Source organism: Stylophora pistillata, chromosome 10, assembly GCF_964205215.1.
Source record: "Stylophora pistillata chromosome 10, jaStyPist1.2, whole genome shotgun sequence".
Taxonomy (NCBI): domain Eukaryota; kingdom Metazoa; phylum Cnidaria; class Anthozoa; order Scleractinia; family Pocilloporidae; genus Stylophora; species Stylophora pistillata.
In genome coordinates this window covers 25,694,406-25,712,626 of record NC_142528.1, presented here as the reverse complement: position 1 = coordinate 25,712,626, position 18,221 = coordinate 25,694,406, and the positions used below count along the sequence as shown (strand labels likewise).

Genomic DNA, 18,221 nt, shown 5'->3' with positions numbered 1-18,221 from the left:
AGCGCCATATTATAAAGCAGACGAAACTGGAGACCTCGTGGCGAACCGATGGCAACCCTGTGTCTTTACAGATCATACTGAGCACCTATTTTCACGATGGAATGCTTTTAAAGTCGGAGAATAAAACGGAGAAAGAAGAACTAAACTTGAAAGGCCAGAAAAGCCGCTGGGCGTAACACAGAGGGTTCCGCGTAATTACTGCTTCATCAACGTTCCACGATATGCGATTACGTATGATGCACGATCCTCGCAGTAGAGATATGCGATTGTCAGCATGGGCATTGTCAATTAAAGGCAAGCCAACTTTCTTTGAACTTATAAATGAAAGACAGAATCGGTGCCAAATGAAAGACCGCCGATTGAAATGCTGTAGCTGTTACTGAAGTATTGCGTTACACAGCATAGTGCAGCTCACACCGGAAGCACGTGAAAGTGATATTACGCGACCGCTCGATTTCCATAATTAGTGGCGTAGTTTCCCTCAAAAACGGGATGAACCAGTTTTTGTGACGAAATAGAACACGTGACTATCTCTTATTATAAATAACAGCGCTGCTTTCGTTTTGCAATACTTTCATGGCGGAAAGTAGAGTGACTATTTCCTTAGTGGCAGGATATAAGAAAGAGCGCTTTTAGGCGGTCCCCGTTCTTTCCTTGAGAGGTTATATTCAAGGTAATGTCAGTTGAATTACATCTTCACTTTCTACAATGTTTATTAGGTAAAATTCGGAATTTAGTCGAACATTTAGAAGTGGTCTTTAGCCGGTTCGGTCCGCCGCGCTTTATGTTACCCTGGACTGGATAAAGCCCAGTTTACTTTTAAAATTGTTGATCTTTCTGCTGTTTGACTTCCCGGTTGAAAAAAAGAAAAAAAAACAAACAAACTTCGCGATGGCTGCCGTTTTCCCTGGATCTTAATAATTTTTTGGTTACTTCGAAAGGAAATTGACACTGTAAAATTTAGGCCTTCGTTGTTGCTCTGTTACCTGGAAGTCATTCATTCATAAATAAGATTTTAATCTTTGCCATCCAAAGCTTGGCGAGGAAGCGAAAGCCAAATTTTCGCTCAACAAAGTATATTTTTCCTCGAGTCGAAGAATGTCATTTTGCCGACTAACACATTTGTAAACGACTTATTATCAGCCCCTTTGCGGGTTGAATATTTTAAATTGTAATATCGCTTGTACTTTCGCCTAATAAATTATCCGCCCAGATTCACAACCGGTAAGAATTTCATATATTTCTTTATTTCGTGGTTTCGTAATTGACAAAGATGTTTAGATAACCTTGAGGCGTAATATTCTGGGTCATTATTTGTCCGTGAAAATGTTATGCAGTCCCACCGGTAATTTTCTGACATTCTAAATATGCTTATGACCGGAACCGGTTCGCTTGTGGAGGAAGGATTTGGTTAAAGGGGGAAAAAAAGAAGAAAGAAAAACAAAAAAACAGAAAAAAATTGGAAAGGTGGGCGTATCATTTAGTCTGGAAAGTGGGAGAAATACTCCAGTGTCAGAGTCCGGTGATTTTTTTCGGTCCTTGCACAGGGTTACTTGTTAATCAGAACCATGAAGAAATATGCCTTTTTATTGTTCTATGATGTCAGAGAATTAATTGTCATGGATAGAAGTCAAAGTGCATAAACAGGAAGAATATCAATACAATATCAGTTGTAGTTGACATAGCCATAATTTATGATATGATATGCTGTTACCACTCTCCATTAGACCAGTACCAGCACAGTGTTTTTGTTATTATTATTATTTTGAAAGTGAGATGAGACCTCTATTATTGCAAAGTGAAAACTGAGTAATTGATATTTTGAGGTGTGTAAAGAATCGCAGTATCAACATTTTGTTAAAGGTTGATAGTTTCTAAAGAAACTGTTAGGGGCTGCGTCGGTGGGGGTAACGAAATAATTTGGATATATCAACAAAGTTGAAATAGTAAATTGGCCACCATAACGATTACAAAAGCTGACGTTTTGAGCGTTGGCCCTTCGTCAGAGCGAAGAGAGGAATTGTGGGTTGTGTGTGCTTTTAAAGGTCGTTTTCTGCCTTTAAAAGCACACATAACCCACAATTCCTCTATTCGCTCCGGCGAAGGGCCAACGCTCAAAATGTCAGCTTTAGTAATCGTTACAGTGGCCAATTTACCATTTCAACATTTTGTTGTTGATCATGTGTGTTTTAGTGAAAAAGACAACTGCAATATCTCCATTATTTCATTGATTGTTATTAACCCTTTTAAACTTACGTGTAACACGTGCCTACGAAAAGTCAAAATTTTGGAGAAACCAAGAAGGCAAACAATGCGCAGTAAACTTTTAAAAATCATCTTTTCCAGAAAACAAACTCCAGTGAAAGAAGACTACTTAAAGAACTTATTTTCGGCGAAAAAAGCAATAGGTGCATATTACGTTTTAACTCAAACATTAAGATGAAAGATAAAAATCGCTAAATATTTTCGCATGTGTGAAAATGGGCATGTGGATCATATTTCAAAAGGGAATATGCAAATTTGTCCATGAGTGAAGAGATCTCAAGTTCCATGGAATCTATCAATTGGAAGCAAGACTAAATAGCCAAGAATTATTTCGGGACGTCAGATTTATTCAAACAGTTTTTAATTTGCTGTTATAAGCGAAAAATGTACGAATTTCTTACATGTACAAAGCCCACGTGGTAAAATTCATCATGCTTATATCGTTGTTTACTTACCGTCATGGCTAGAAATTGCACAGCGTTATGTTGAAAATTCTGAAAAAAACTTCGATTTGAGGCAAAGTCTTCTATTAAACAATACTTTTTGAACACATTGTTACTCGAACATAATATTTACCGGACCACTGAATCATCAAATTGTCGCTAGGCCCTGCTTGAAGTCCGAAAGTTAAGTTTTCACTTTACGTCCATAATTAGCATTGCCTTTGAGACTCATGGTGTCGTTGACTCAAGAGCTTATTCTGTCACCTTTTAAGACCTTGATATCCATTCTTTTCCAAGCAGAGTATTCTATAGCATTGTTACTTTACATTCTGAGTTCCACAAGGTCTAACTTGATCGCAAATGAACGAAAAATCTGACCTGAAAATTTTGAGGGTCGGCCACGTAGACGCCATATTTTCAAATTTGATCCTTTAGTGAAGACGCATAGAATAATGCCCCTCTAGTACCCCCTAAAGCCAACAAAATATTGTGCAAACGACGGATTCTGATTCGCTTATTGATCTCCAAACTATAGTGGAAAGTTTGGGGACAAAACTCCACTTGGTAGGGGGGAAAGCGTTCTCACACGAGGCAATCGCGAGGTTCGGGTGTCAATGTGTAAAAAATGATCTTTTAAAATTTTTATTTCATAGTTAATTTTTTATTGTGGTTTACAGCATTCTCTGATATAAAATGGCATTAAGTGGACATGCAAAGAAAGTCTTTGGGCTGCTTCAAAGAAGTTGTATAAGACAGGCCCATTTTAAAAGTCAAACATCCTTTCAAGGTAAGAATAGGATTTAAGTGTGGCAAGACATTAAATTTGATTATGGTTCACGTGAAGTCTTGATAGATAGAGTATGATTTTCTATAAACAGCTAAACAAGTAATACACCAGTAAATACATAGTAATACATCATTTCACATACTTAGCACTGGAAAAGTCATGGAATGTTAAGAAAGTTTAAATACAGAGGAAACATTTGTTATAAAGAGCAAATTTAGGTCAGTTACCTGCTAATCCTCCTGTTTTACATTCAAACCACAAATTAATTACACATGTGGTAAATGTGAATCTTTCCAGGTGATGTGAACATTGTGGTCCTTCCATATTGCAGGTGTATCAGCTCTTGCTGTTTGGAATGAAAGACTTGGATTTGGTTTAGACAAAGAAGGACGGGTTGTTCTTGTGTCACAACCTTTTCAGTAAGTCAAAGCTGGTGTGTCATTCTAACTTGTTTCACAATGTACAGTCATCAAGTAGTGTTTGTCCTTAATTATTCCACTTCTCAGGGTCAGTGTAAAGGGGTACAACAAGGCTACCACAGAGTAGAAGTTAGCAGGATTGTGCTTTGAATGATCAGTGTGACAACATGGTCTTGTTTGAATTTTCTTTCTCTTTTTTCTTGGTGCAATTAACTCAGGGTGTCCTTTTCAAATGAAAAAGAGAGAGGAAGAGTTTACATTTTAAGGACTGATTACCTTGAAATTATCCAGTGGTAGAAATTTGATCAAGTTTAAACCCCACCCAGCTTAATTTTTGTTCATTGAATATTAGTGACAAGTAATGAAGATAATAATCTTGGTCTATTACTTATTTAATTTCAAACATCTTTTCACAATGTAACAAAATTGGATTCAACTACTTGCAGTGACTTTGATGACAAATTCTGACAATTTTTTTCCTTCTTGTGTACTGACATTTATCTTAATGTAAAACTGGCCAAGCTCTGAAATAACTCTAAGCTAAAGTAAGTGATTGGCTATAATGCAGATTGTAACCCTGACTGAATTTCTTCTTGACTCTGTTTAAATTATTGGTATGGGTGATTACATTTTCTCACAAAGGTTTTCACTTTGGAACTTTATCCTAGGTAAACCAAGGTATGTTTCAATTCCTTCCTGGTCAAGATCCTCAGTGGAGAAAATCAGTGTTCTCTGTAAGCCCAGACAACTGGCACAAATGTCTAAAGTTGTTCTGGGCATACAAATTCCTTTTAAAGTACAAATTTTTTTTGTTTTTTGTTTTTTATTTGTTTTTTTTGTTTTTTTTGTTTTTTGGTTTTTTTTTTTTTGTGATGAGTAAAAGAAACTTGATATTGTAAATCTCGAACAGAAAAGAATTTTAAATCTTGTCTGAGAATTGTTAGACTTAAGATTGGCCTATGACATGAAACTCAACAAGAATTGTCATAGGATATTTTGATTTGTGAAGCATAGTTTGCGGATCTGTTCTGCCTGGTCTCACAGAAGCGAAAGCCTGATTAGAATGAGAAAAAGAACGTTGGCAGTATACAGATGGATATATCTTATTAAACGTTTTGTGCAGTATCACTGAGTATTTTTACAAGTTGTGCCTTATTTTGATGAGCCCCTAGGGCAAGTCAAAATACAAACAACTAGTAAAAATACTCATCGATACTACACAACATGACGTTTAATTAGAGATTTATTATCCAACTGGCCAGATTGTTATTTCAGTGCAGGCAAATTTCACAGCTATTTATTTAAGGAGAGGGCATGACAGAAGTGTACGAAACGGAACAATTGGTACAGAAATTTCATTGTAGTCTACTGCTTTTCTTTGTTTGAGTTATCTTACGCACTTGGATCAATATTTGCCAGCCATCCCAACTCTTTGTACTCAGAAAAATAATTTGAATTGTCTGCCATTTTTTTCATAACATCAATCCAATTTGTCACTTGTGCACTGAGAAAACCTGTTAACTGGTTCTCTGGAGTACAAATACTGCAAGATATTTGTACTAATTTTGGGCATCAGTTGTACTTTATAAAGCACCGATAGCAAGTGGTATTAGCCACCTGAATTTCAAGGAATATTTTTCTTTTCTTTTTTTCCTGCATTTGAGAAGAAATTCAAATCACTATTTCATTTGGATGGAATAAAAATGATTCCCACAGATAAACAGAAATGGCAGATTCTTAAACAAATTTTTCTTTGTTTTGCTTTTTGTTTTTTGGGGTTTGTGTCTGTGTCTTGTTTGATGCAAGGCTGTTTCTGGGCCATGTCAATATTTAATATTATTTCACAAAAAATTTTTGGAATATATAGCCTTAAAATGAAGCCATTAAGAAGTTGTAGCAGTAACTGGGGTTGTAGTGTTAACTGTGTGACATTCTTTGTCATATGGTTTTTATGGCTATTTTAACTTGGTTTTTCAAAGTATGAGTTGTAATAATCTAACCTCTGGTACAAAATGAATTTTGAAATCTGTTGAATAATTTTGAATTATCAGGTAAGTTTGACTGTGATTGGTCTTAAATATAACCACCTCTCTTGAAAATAAAAAGATATTTATGTATTTAGGAAATAGACTTCAATGTACCTTCCTAAAATGAAAATTGATGCTCGTTCTAAAGTGTGTTGTTGTCTCTCTTGAGTAGTTCACTCCATGGGAATTGACTTTGGCATTTTAATGTCACAGTTTCTCAAAAGTGACAACAGAAAATTATGTAGGAAAGTTTTTGGTCTGTAGTGTTTCTAAATTGTATTCTACAGTTAGTGAGGTTGTTATATTAAGGCTTGAGTGTGCATTACTTGTGTACAGAGGTCTACAAGCTTTGCTTGTCAGAGGCCTGATGTTATACGGTGCTGACATGTAGTTGTCAACAGGCGAAGTGCTGATGGGTATGATTACAACAAGCTTTACGGGCCTCCAGCCGCTGCAGAACAAACCATTAGAACATCAGCAGTGAAAAAGGCATTTACTGACAAAGACCTTTGGAACCAAGGTCCTAGAAAAACAGGTATCCAAAGGATTACATTAATTATGAGAACTGCAACATTCTCAATTGGTAGTGGCATGATTTTTTTGGACGATAGCAAGCTATGTCCTGGTTTTTAGAATTTCGAGAACCTTCAAAAGTGTCTTTCATTATTTTCATGATTTCTCTCTACCTTTGGTGCAACTTTCCTGTTATTGAAAGAGGGCCTTACTATGGCTTTTTTTTTTTTCTTATAAAAAGCTACCAGATCTTTTGTTTTGTCATTTTTACTATTTAAGAATAGAAAGAGTGAGAATTGGTCAAATATGATTGAAAGTTAGGCAAAGGTTGGCTTGAAAACAGCCCATACTTTGGTCAGTTTCTTTTTAACAAATAATGTTTTTTGAAGTGTTGTACAGCCTCCTGGTTAGCTCAATGGATAGAGCGCTGGACTATTGTGCGGAGGTTGAGGGTTCGAGCCCCGGCCGGACCAACACTCAGGGTCTTAAAATAATTGAGAAGAATATGCTACCTTTCTATAACATCAAGAAATGATTAGATATTCTAGTCTTCTCGGATAGGGACGAATAAATGGAGGTCCCGTCTCCTGCAGGGTTAGGGGTAGGAGACGTTAATTTCCCACGCACGAGATTACTGTGTGATGGATGTGATCCCCTGGGGTGGGATGAGTGGGTAACAGGACCCCTGTTGATAGCAGTGTTTACTACACTGAAGGGGCTATCCTGTATAAATATAGATGTCTCTACCTGTAAGCAAATTATGGGTCATTTTTATAGAAGCAATTTAGCCACTTTACTACATGAAAAGAAATCCCCAATCTCTCAAGAATCTTCAAGAAATGGCCACAGAGCCTGCATTTACCTAGATTTGATTAACTTGTCGGATTTGCTAGTCGTTGTCTCTCCTCCCTCCCCCCTTTTGTGTTGCTAATATCACTTGGCTCCTGTAGGAAATGCCCCCTGGGCTAGACCTCAACTCCCTCGGCACAGTGGCTGTTCTGCAGCAGGTTTTTCATCCCTTGCTGGTGATGGCCAAAGCAGTGGATCATCTTTCCCAGACTCCATGGACCCTTCCCTTGTGATATTCGACAAAGATGGTACTTTGATAGATGTAAATACTGTGTGGATTCCTTGGATGGAGAGTCATGTACGTGAGCTTGAAGAAGCAACTGGTCTTGATTTGGCTGACAAAATGTACAAAGAAGTGGGATATTGTCCCAAGAACTGTACCTATTCTGATGGAGGCCTGCTTGCTCATGCAACTGTAGCTGAAATCAGACAAGCTTTTGTAACAGTGTTAGTCAAGAGTGGTATAGATAGAGCAACAGCACAGAGGCTGGTTAGCAACTGCTGCAAAGATTTTGACAGTGGTGGGCATGATACCCTGGAGCCTTTGGGTGACCTCCCGGCAATTTTTGAAACCCTGAGGGCAAAGGGTGTTAAGACAGCAATCTGCACAACTGACAGCAGAGAAGGCACTCTGTCAGCTCTTGACAGGTTAGGCCTCATGAGCATGATTGACAAAATAGTTTGTGGGGATGACACAGACACCAAACCAAAACCCCATCCTGAAACTGCGTTGGGCATTTGTGAAGAGTTGAATGTTTGCCCAACACAAACCGTCATTATTGGTGACACTGTCGCCGACACCACAATGGGTCGTTCTGCAGGGTTGGGTCTAACAATAGGTGTCCTTAGTGGGGCTGGCAACCAGAAATTTCTGGAGGAGGAGGCTGACATTGTTTTGAACAATGTTGATGAGCTTCTAAATACCTTATATCCATCAGACTCCTCTTCCTCTTCATAACCCTTTTGTCTGCAATTTCTTTTGGTACTCCCTGGCAAATGTGGTGTGTAATCGTCAGTACTGGTTTTAATCATTTGTTGCATGGAAGAATGAAGGGAAATTTGACCCCAGTTCTAGAAAGCTATTAGGATTTATTTATTATAATTACAACTGAAAGCTCTTCATGATTGTTACTGTAGCGTAAACTGGACTTGGGTAACTCTTGTGAACAAGATCAGTTTGTAAATAGTCCAAAGTATACATTAAGCCCCCTCACAAGCTTTATATTATAACTTGAATCTTTTTAATCGGTCAAGAGTGCTACAAATACTGGTTTCTCTATGAGGGGTATCTTTTGTATTAAAACTGACTTGTACAGTCTTGCCTTAAAGAAAAATAATATGCAATAACATGTAGTGGTAATTTTGTAGTGATGCACTTCACCTTGAGGGTGATTTCTGCTTGGTTGAACTACTTAGTGGGGACAGCTTTCTTAACTTAAATATCTTAGTAATATGCTGAGATTAAACAACCTGATTTAGGGGAAAAGGAAAAAAAATAAAGAGAAAATGCTGCTTAATAAAATTTGATCAATCCGATCTTAAGTTACCTTGCTAACAACCGATTTTTTTAAATTACAATAAATGAATTGTTTCATTTGTCATAGCATGCATGTGCAGTGTGGCAGTCTCAATTTCCCTTCTTCACATCTTGTAACACGTTGGGAAAAGTGTAAAAACTTCGTAGAAAATTCACATCCTTGCAAATAATTTCTTTGCATGATCCTCGCTTTTCAAAGATGTTCAAATCTGGAGTTTCCCTTAAATGTGCAAAGCTCGGCAAACAACTGATTACTTCAGAGTTGACCCTTGCTGTCACAGTGAACAAGTCAATTGGTAACTTGCATAAGGCCTAGGATTTAAGACGAATCAACCATTACTGTCGTGAAACAGGATACGATTGTCCGATCACAAGTCAAAAGTGCTTCACTTAGGTTTAAAAATGTCAACTTCACCTACTTACCTGTTTATAACTACCGATATCTGTTAGAATGCTTTTCATCAATGAAACTTTAAAAGAAATGGTTAACCTAATGCCCTAGCTACAAAAGTAGCCCCTTCGTAAAAGGGAGATAACTTTGATAAATTAGTTGCAGTAGAGTGGGAGAAAGATCAAGTGACCTGTGCAACGTAATTGGAATTTTTAAATGCCTGATTAGTAGTTATGTTGGAAGTAAGTGTTTTTTTACGATATGTCCCGTTTGGCTTTTTTAGTGTTGGAGTTTGCGAGGGTAGGAAGAAGTGACTGTTTACCATGGTTATGGTTTCTTGGAATACCATAGGCGTAGTGAAGCTTCAAGAGCTTTCTATTTGTGCCAGATTTTTAGTCAGTGGAATGTCTTTGAATTTGAGATTACCCTAAATCATAGTTCACCCTTTTCATATTATAATTTCCAACCAGATAAAACAGTATTTATTGTACTTTGCTCCCTTCGTTTCCGTTAACCCAAAGCCCACTTATCTGTGGAAAGTGTTTCCAGCAAGCACAACTTATTTATCTCTGTCACATTTGAGAGAGTTATAATATTTATTGTAAAAAACATTTATACATTCTTGTGCATAAATCAGAACTTTTCTAGTTGCATTATTATTAATGTAAATACAGCCTCTGGAAAATGAATTAAATTGTAAATATGACGATCATGTATAATAAATTTTTTTTTATCAAATAGTCCTGTGCAAGTCATAATCTCTTCATGAAGTGAGCTGAATTTTTTTCTGCCGGCAGTTTTGATCATTTTGCTCCAAATAAAGTGAACTAAAAGAACAGACGCTTTGCGATTTCTCGCCGAGTAGTGGAATTTTGTTGCATTGAGAAATTATCGAGATAATTCTACTTAAATGGATGTGTCTCCGCACTGAACTTTGTACAAATTAAACAAATTAATCCGGGGTGGTGTACATGCGCGTTGATATAGCATTTTCCGGTTACCTTCCCAAAATGCATTTCACCTCCACTTCTGGGAATAGTTCGTCACATGATTCTTTGGTCAATATTTGTTCCCAGACGGACTGATAGCATGTCATTTACCCGAAATAGGTGACCTCACTCGCTCAGGTGAGAGAACAGTTTTCTGGTTATAACTAAGAGAAATTAAGCTTTTAGCCGAGAATTATGCACCTTGCTGTCTTTCGCGAATTCAAAAGAACTTGACACCATGGGGAATAAATTATTTATAACTTGTTCCAAGCAAGTGTCTCTAACACCTTCAATATTCGAATAAGGAAAGCTTACAAATATTCGGAGAGAGTTCGCTGTAGAGTTCTTGTGTAGTTTCTTCGAAGTGTAAACTGTATCCTTATAGGTGTCGAACCAGCCGGTCTTGCTTGTGAAGTCATAGCTTGGTTATATGTTTCGAGAAAGCACGAACACAACAATTTTCTGCATAATTTGTTTGTATATTTGCCTTATTGTAGTTAGAGGTTAAGCACTGCAAAAGTTTTACTAGTATCTCTAGAAATGTCCTTTGCACACGTGGAAATTCAATAGAGAGCTTTTACTCCTTTTGTGAAAGAAATGTCAGATGTAGAAAATACCCTTTTTGTTTTAGAAAACTTAAATGGTTCGGAAGTGAGCTTTAAGCAATAAATGTCTCGACTAATCAAGCTAACGTGGAACGAAATTAACGGACTCCAGTGAATCTTTTGAGAAGTTTTGTGGGTTGTAATCAGGTACTACACTGAATTTAATTTAGAAATGTAGCAATATGGTATCTCTGTGTCTCATAGCAAATTAATGATTCCAACAGCAGTAGATCCTCTATTAGAATATACAACGGATAGCCAAAGTCATACCTTCTGGCTAGAATGATAGATGTAGAAAGATTTTGAGTTCACGAATATCTGATATTTTTTCTCTTAAAACAGAAATCTGAGGTTATAATAATCATGGCTCCTCAAAGCATTGGGAATCTCCATTTTCTCCCTGTTGTCCTCGGTTGCTTTGCAATTATTGCCGCCCTCACTGCGTAAGTAATATGTGCATACAAGATTACATTACATTACCTACAATTTACTCGTACCAATTAAGAAACAATCTCAAATTATCAAACTCTGATCAAACTGATGAAAATTTATACTTTTTAATGAAAATGCAATGATCACTGGAAATCAATATTGTAGTCATTCTTCTTGAGCAACTGGTGAATCTGATTTTTTAATGGAATAGTTGATTGTTATTATTGATTTTAATTGATTGTCTTTCATGTTCCAAGTTTGTGTTCATTGGGATCAATATTTATTTAGCCACTAAAGCAATTTTTGAATTTGCATCATGGCAAACAATGACCAACTGAATGTAGTAGTAGTATTGAATATTGAGGTTCTTGACTGATCTGTTGATTGGTTGTTGTCAATCTTTGAAAGTAAACCCATATGATAGATTGATCGAATTGAGAATTATCATTTTATTTTTTCAGTCATGCCAGGGGAACAACTCTGTGCATGTAAACACAAGTTAGTTATACATTCTATTTCTGTTATCAGTTATGGCATGGCAGTACACAGAGGGGATGTCAATGCTCTCTGGCCATACATAAGGTTTGTTGTATCTGATAAACTGCTAGAAAATGTTGTATTCAATTGATCTCTGTGACAGACACTTGTGTCTTAGAAAATAAATGGGTTTATTTTATTGCCTAGTAGTAGAAAAGGGGTTGTAACACAGTCCACCCTTCACAAGAACAATTTAATTTTTAACTGGAAACAAATATAAGCAATTTGGATGGTTGAGGGTCCATCTTAGATGGCGAGAGGATCTTTTTGTTTTATAGAAGTCAATAGGAGATCATGCGGATAGTAACAAGGCTGTGCTTTAAGAAAAAGGGAAGGGAGCCCACCACTCTGAAACATTGAAATACAGGGAAGCTCAGCATAGGCTTTTATATGAAAAAAAAAAAAAAATCCTAAGTCGCCCAAGAGCAATAGTAAGGTGCCAGGGGCCACCAGGCACTGCAAGGCCACAGCCCTGAGTAAAGGAAAGCAGGGAACTTCATTTGATTGAACATGCTGGCAAGCACTTATCTTGGCCACCACATGCAACTTTTAAGAGCATTTATCATAATTCTGTCACATTAATCTAGTAGTGGTAACGGGATATTTTTTAGAAAAAGTTTGGTCTCAAATTGGGAATTCATGAACTTTAAAGGAAAACCCAATTAATGTTGTTGTAGAATTATTCTATTTCTGGAGGGGACCATGAATCTTCGGCAAACCCTTCATCCTCATTTATTTCTGAATTTAACAGGTTTGAACCTTTACTTTTCTTTGGTGAAATTCTTGTTCCTTGACTGTTTTTCTGTTTGTTTCTCTTTAGTGATGCAGGGTCTCGTCCACCTGAGAGTTGCATCTTCGGACAGTTTCTCAATATGGCGGCAGTGATTGGTATTTTGAAGATCTTTTCTATCTCTTAGTTAAGATAATTTGTTCAAAATCATGCTGTTGATAGATATAAACTCCATGAACTTTGATTATAAATTTGTATTTTGTCTAGTTTGCTCCTACCTTAAACCCCTTGAAAATAGTTGTTGAATGATCTGACTTGTGAAAGCGACCACAAATCAAAGCGTACGACCATATTTAAAGTGTTTTGTTAGACAGTTATTTATCCTCAAAGTGTATATTCCCTATAGCCATGATCTTTTTAACCAGGGTGAAATACTATAATTTTTGTTTTCAAGTGTTATATTGATAACAGCCAACAAAATAATTTGATCAAATACTAATTTCACCAAATGGCATGCCTATTTCTTTTTGAAATCACATGGTTTTTTTTTTTTGTTTGTTTTTTTAACATGTGACCCTTTCAGGTAAGATTTTTGGAATCCTTGTATTGATAAGAGTCATCTTTGACACAAATGTTTTAGATTATTGTTTGATTCTTTTGCAGCATTTGTGGCAATGTACATCCACTACCGACATGTAAAAGAATTCAATGTCACAGACACGCCAATTATATTAAAACTTAACTATTGCTCCTTGTGGATTGCGGCCTTCACATGCTTGGGCCTCTCTATGGTTGCTAACTTTCAAGTAAGTTTGGCAAGATGAAAGCAATGAAATTATTTAGTTGCCATTAAGGGTGTGTTATTTTGGGCTGAAAATGCTACATTGTATGTTCTAGGTTTTTGATGAAACCCTCATTATCTAGATTAAAATTAATACTGTTATTGTTTAACATATCGTTGCAACAATTTTTTCTTAAGAATTGTTTCTTTTTAAGGTATCACAGAGGAAAAGTTAGTGTTTATTCAAACTGAAAAGCTTTAAAACTGTTCCCACTATCCCTATCCATTTCCCATCTTAGACTGGTAAACAGCTCATTTAATTTTTTTCCTTCTAGATTGCTTTTTTCTGCTTTGCCTGAATGGCACAGAAAATACTCCAGATCCTCATTAATCAGTCTTCTTTAACACTCATCCCATTATTGACAATGTAATAATATATATATCTTATTAGACATTTTGTTGTGTAGTATCGCTGAGTATTTTTATGAGTTGTGCCGTATTTTGACGAGCCCGTAGGGCAAGACAAAATACAAATAACGAGTAAAAATACTCAGTGATACTACACAACAAAACGTCTAATAAGTTATTTATTATCCAAAACGCCAAACTGTTATTTCAGTGCGAGCAAATTTTGCAGATGTTTATTTACGGGGAGTGCGTGACAGAAGTATGCGAAGGGGAACGGAATTGGCGCGTTGTTGTGTTGCTGTTTCTATATTCTTCATTAAATGAAGACATTTTCTGGTCGTCAAGCTGTTTTTCTTCGTTCAATTCATCTAATGGACTTGGATCTATATTTGCCAGCCATTCTGACTCTTTGTTGTCGGAAATATGATTCAAATTGTCTGCCATTTGTTTTTTTTTTTTCGTAACTACAATCCAATTCTTCGCGTGCGCGATGCAAGAAAACCTGTTTAACCGGTACTCTACAATAGACAAGTACAAATACCGCGTGATGTTTGTACTCGTCTATGGCGTTATTTGTACTCATCTAGGTGTAGTTGGATAATAAAGATTATTGTTCTTTTCTAGGAGACAAATTCTTTGCCAACACATTTGACAGGCGCTATCATGGTGTTTGGTTTAGGGACACTGTACTGCTGGATTCAGGCCTTTATTTCCCATTTAATGCGAAATCAGGCGACCAGCTCTGCCCTTAGCTCTTGCACAAGATTTATTCTATCAGCTCTTGTAACTCTGTTTTTTATCATCAGTATCCTCTTTCAGTTAGATCAAACTTTGCTATCCACATCTCAGTAAGATGGAATATGCTGTGATCAGGTCAATCATCGCAGTTCACTGTTCTCTAGATCAGAAACATAGTTTAGACAGTTGGTCAGGATCATAGAACAGTCTATTTTTAGCAGAGCCTCACACGGCCACTGCATATACAATTATGTTTTTATATAGATACCAACAAAATGTCATCAAAATTTAATTAAACAATAGACTAGAAAAGTAGGGAGTGGGATAGGGCAATGGTGAAAGGGCTCACCTCCCTCTGCAGTGACCTTGGTTTGATTCTCAGTCCTGGCTTCACATGTGGGTTTGCTTGGTTGTTGGTTCTCATCCTTGTTCAGAGGGTTACTCTCTGGGTCTTCCAAGTTTCCTTCCTCCGAAAAACTAACTTTTCAAACTCCAGTTCAGCTTGGAAACAGTGGACGAGAAGAGCCACCTCTTGGAATGTCTACTGCTAAATTCTTATTATTCCCCTGATTATTTACAAATTATCCAGAAGGAATAGCAATACTCCTATCTGTTGTTTGGCACAGTAACTGGGATAAGCTTTTGAAGCCATGGTAGTCTACCACACACACACACACACACACAGTCGTCAGGCATATAGGGTGTTGCTATCAATATCTCACTTTCCAGATCAGATTAATTAACTTCAATTTTTGTAGCAGAGGGTTTTAGGATATTTTAGCTCTGATGCCAAGACCAATAATTATTGCTGGTGTTGTCCTTGATGTTAAATTAATTTTGAATATAGCATTAGCAGCTGGAGGTGCTGCCACAGCAGCACACAAGGAACAGTATAAGAACATGAGCAACATATGGAAGGAAACAGATGATGTAAGTATTCAGACAAATCACTAACCCAGTCTTTGTGTGCATGGGGTAGAGGTGGTATAGTGACTGTTCAACAAGAAAATACTAGTTCCTACTGATTCAGGAGTACCCTTTTTCAATTTAGCCTTAGATATTTCTCAGATTTGCAGTTGAAGTTCTCTATTCCGCTATCACCATTACTAATTCATGGAGAAATTCTCTGATTGTATAATTATAATATTGTGGCACATACTTGGCCATAAAGATTCTCCAGGTTGTTAATATGTCTCTTGTGGTTTGAAACTTCTAGTTTCACAATTTTTTTTATTCTATGATACTTGTGAAATTTTATCTGGAGTCACCTTTTTACCCATAATAAAAATTCTTATTCCAAAATGCATCTGATTCCTCAACTCCCCACAAACTTTATTGTATGTTTTTTTTTCTTTTTTTTTTTTCTGCAAAGAAGCAATGCATACCAACGGGTGTAGAATATGAAGAAACATACAATCAGAGAATTGGAGGAAATATTTTTCTGCTCGCTACTCTTTTCATTATCTTCCAATCATTGCTATTAGTATTTGCTCTTTAACCTGTTTCAATTAAAATGGGTCACTAGGAAAATAACTTTTGTCATTGGCTTATTCCAGTTTATTTCCTTAAGCTGGCTGTATGTCACTGATATCTTTTTTTCGTTGAAAGAATTAAAGGATATGGTTGTCTAATCCATGCTCCAACTTATCGCGAGTTTTTTTTTTTTTTTTGTATATCTTAACAGGGATACAATGCTCATCTGGCGAGTACCTTCAGTGAATGGTTAATGTCCATATGTTTCCTTCTTTTCTTTTTGACATACTTCCGAGAGTTTCAAAAGATAAATGTTATCATTCAAGTACAACCAAAGAATGCAGAGATATTTTCCTCAGGACAAAGTCATCATGATGAAGCTAGAATAGTTGTTTAAAGTCACCTAAAGTGATTTCTATCACTTTGTGGATGTAGTGATTTTGAGATTTAACTGTGTGTTTGTATCAGGAAGGACCTATAGTGCAGGTAGACTATGAACAGCCTTACTGTACAAACAGCATAGTGCATCTGCAGAATTACTGGTTGTTTACTTTCTTTTTTTTGGTTTTTACAATTATTTTCAATTGTTAATTAAAAGAAATGTTCACGACTGAGTCTTTCAAGTTGCCAATCAGAAACAATGAAAGATAAGTAGTGGTGGAAGGTACTGCTTAAAGGCTGTGATGAGTACAAATGATACTGAATGGTTGTAAAATTTGTGCATTTGAGTTTGTGCATAAGAAAGTTGTATGTATATAACTGTAGGGAGCTACATTGAACTATTGTATCCACATAGTGATTTGTTACTGGACTATTAAACAAAGTTATCATGATGATTTTTCATAGCACTTATTAAGGTTCTTTTGATCTTGGTTATGCAGTGTGGCTTTATATCCTGCAGTGAAAATTTATGACAGAACTCAACACACCTCAGACAACTACCTTTAAATTGCATTTGAAAGGATATCATATACTTTAGTTTATGTCATCCAAGTTCTTTCCTTCACTACAAACAATAAACTCAGCAAACTTTGACACATCCCTTTTTTTTTCAGTTTGCCAAACTCAACAAAAACAAGGGAGAAGTAAGGCAGAAACTTGTTTTAGAAGGAAAAGCCAATATTTATCTTACCCTGGCCTCCCACATGGCTGTCAAATTAGCTGTCCACAGACTATACTTACACAGAATTTCTGTCTTAACATTCTTTTTCCAATTTTTTTTTTATTTTGAAATAGAGAATGGATAGTGCATGTATTCCAGAGATGGTTTGATGTTACTTTCTTCCATGTCTCTCTTCAAAATGTTCTCATCCCCTAATTTGGGTCATTTTATGGCCCAAGCATGATAGTTTTTGTTATTGACTTGTTACTTCTGCACAACAGACAGTATAGTAGATATGAAGCCCAAACTTACCTATGGAGATTACGGAAGATCATGAGTACAGTTTTTAATTCGATTTCTCGAAAAATCCAGCTGGAAATTAAAAGTTTTTGCAATGTTTATTTGATTTTAAGATTGAAAACCCAGGCCCAGTGAGAGATGGGCACTATTATGTAGGCTCTAACTGAGCAAGTGCTGCTCCAAGGGCTAGAATTCTTAATTTGCTTTTGTCTGTGAAAGACTCTGAAATAGGAAATGAATTTGTAGGTTAGCAGGACTATGCTGTATACAAAGTGGTTCTTCAGTCTCACGAGGTCAGATGGTGCGGTAGACAGGTCCAGTTGGAAGGGGAGAGTATGAGAGCGAATTTAGGAAGTAGAGGTGTGAGCAGGGTTTGACACCCGTGAGCTCGTTTACTGCTCTGAAGAGGACAACGCCCTCCATCATGAGAGCCATCCTTGGACATAGCTTCATTGGCTGGGGTCAAGAGGCCGAAAGCCTGGAAGGAGGGGCAAGGTGATCGCGTATGAAGGAGGGAAGTGAGAAAGGCTTTTTCTTGACATTAATTAGATGGGTTGAAATTTGCGATATGAGGACGTCGCCGTGACTATGCCTATTTTAAATTTTGTTGGAGGTAAGACTTCTGAATCTTCCTATTCCCTGAGAGCTTGACAGGTTAGACCTTTTAAACTTAAGAGGATCACGAGAGAGAACTTAAAAGAACATTGGGTATGAATCTGTTATAACAAAGAAACTGTTTCAACTAGTCTTACTTGTAAGATTACGTTGAGAGGGAGATTTCAAAAAAATACTTTTGATTCAACTTCAAGATGAACCTGTCTTTCGACTTTAAGACCCCAAGGACCATATTCTGACCAGAGAACGTCTCCTTTTTACACTTCTCTGTCCCCCCATC

General features: G+C 36.7%; 2 protein-coding genes across 4 annotated transcripts; both read left to right on the top strand.

Annotated features, from left to right (window-relative positions):
* The first annotated feature begins 520 nt into the window (after window positions 1-520).
* LOC111323003 (uncharacterized) lies at window positions 521-9,971 on the top strand. The gene is made up of 5 exons (XM_022926256.2): window positions 521-673; window positions 3,386-3,495; window positions 3,827-3,914; window positions 6,343-6,476; window positions 7,405-9,971. The coding sequence occupies exons 2-5, from the start codon at window positions 3,402-3,404 to the stop codon at window positions 8,259-8,261; spliced, it is 1,173 nt and encodes a 390-aa protein (XP_022781991.2). The 5' UTR covers window positions 521-673; window positions 3,386-3,401; the 3' UTR covers window positions 8,262-9,971.
* Window positions 7,814-16,757, top strand: LOC111323004 (DNA damage-regulated autophagy modulator protein 2). Of its 3 annotated transcripts, none has more exons than XM_088734615.1 (8): window positions 7,814-7,951; window positions 11,168-11,268; window positions 11,786-11,839; window positions 12,615-12,682; window positions 13,188-13,330; window positions 14,338-14,518; window positions 15,299-15,381; window positions 16,136-16,757. In XM_088734615.1, the coding sequence occupies exons 2-8, from the start codon at window positions 11,189-11,191 to the stop codon at window positions 16,319-16,321; spliced, it is 795 nt and encodes a 264-aa protein (XP_088590741.1). In that variant the 5' UTR covers window positions 7,814-7,951; window positions 11,168-11,188; the 3' UTR covers window positions 16,322-16,757. The 3 variants fall into 3 exon arrangements, with proteins under 3 accessions (XP_088590741.1, XP_022781992.1, XP_088590740.1); XM_022926257.2 differs by lacking the exon at window positions 7,814-7,951 and adding an exon at window positions 10,240-10,358; XM_088734614.1 differs by lacking the exon at window positions 7,814-7,951 and adding an exon at window positions 10,948-10,972.
* Window positions 16,758-18,221: the final 1,464 nt, after the last annotated feature.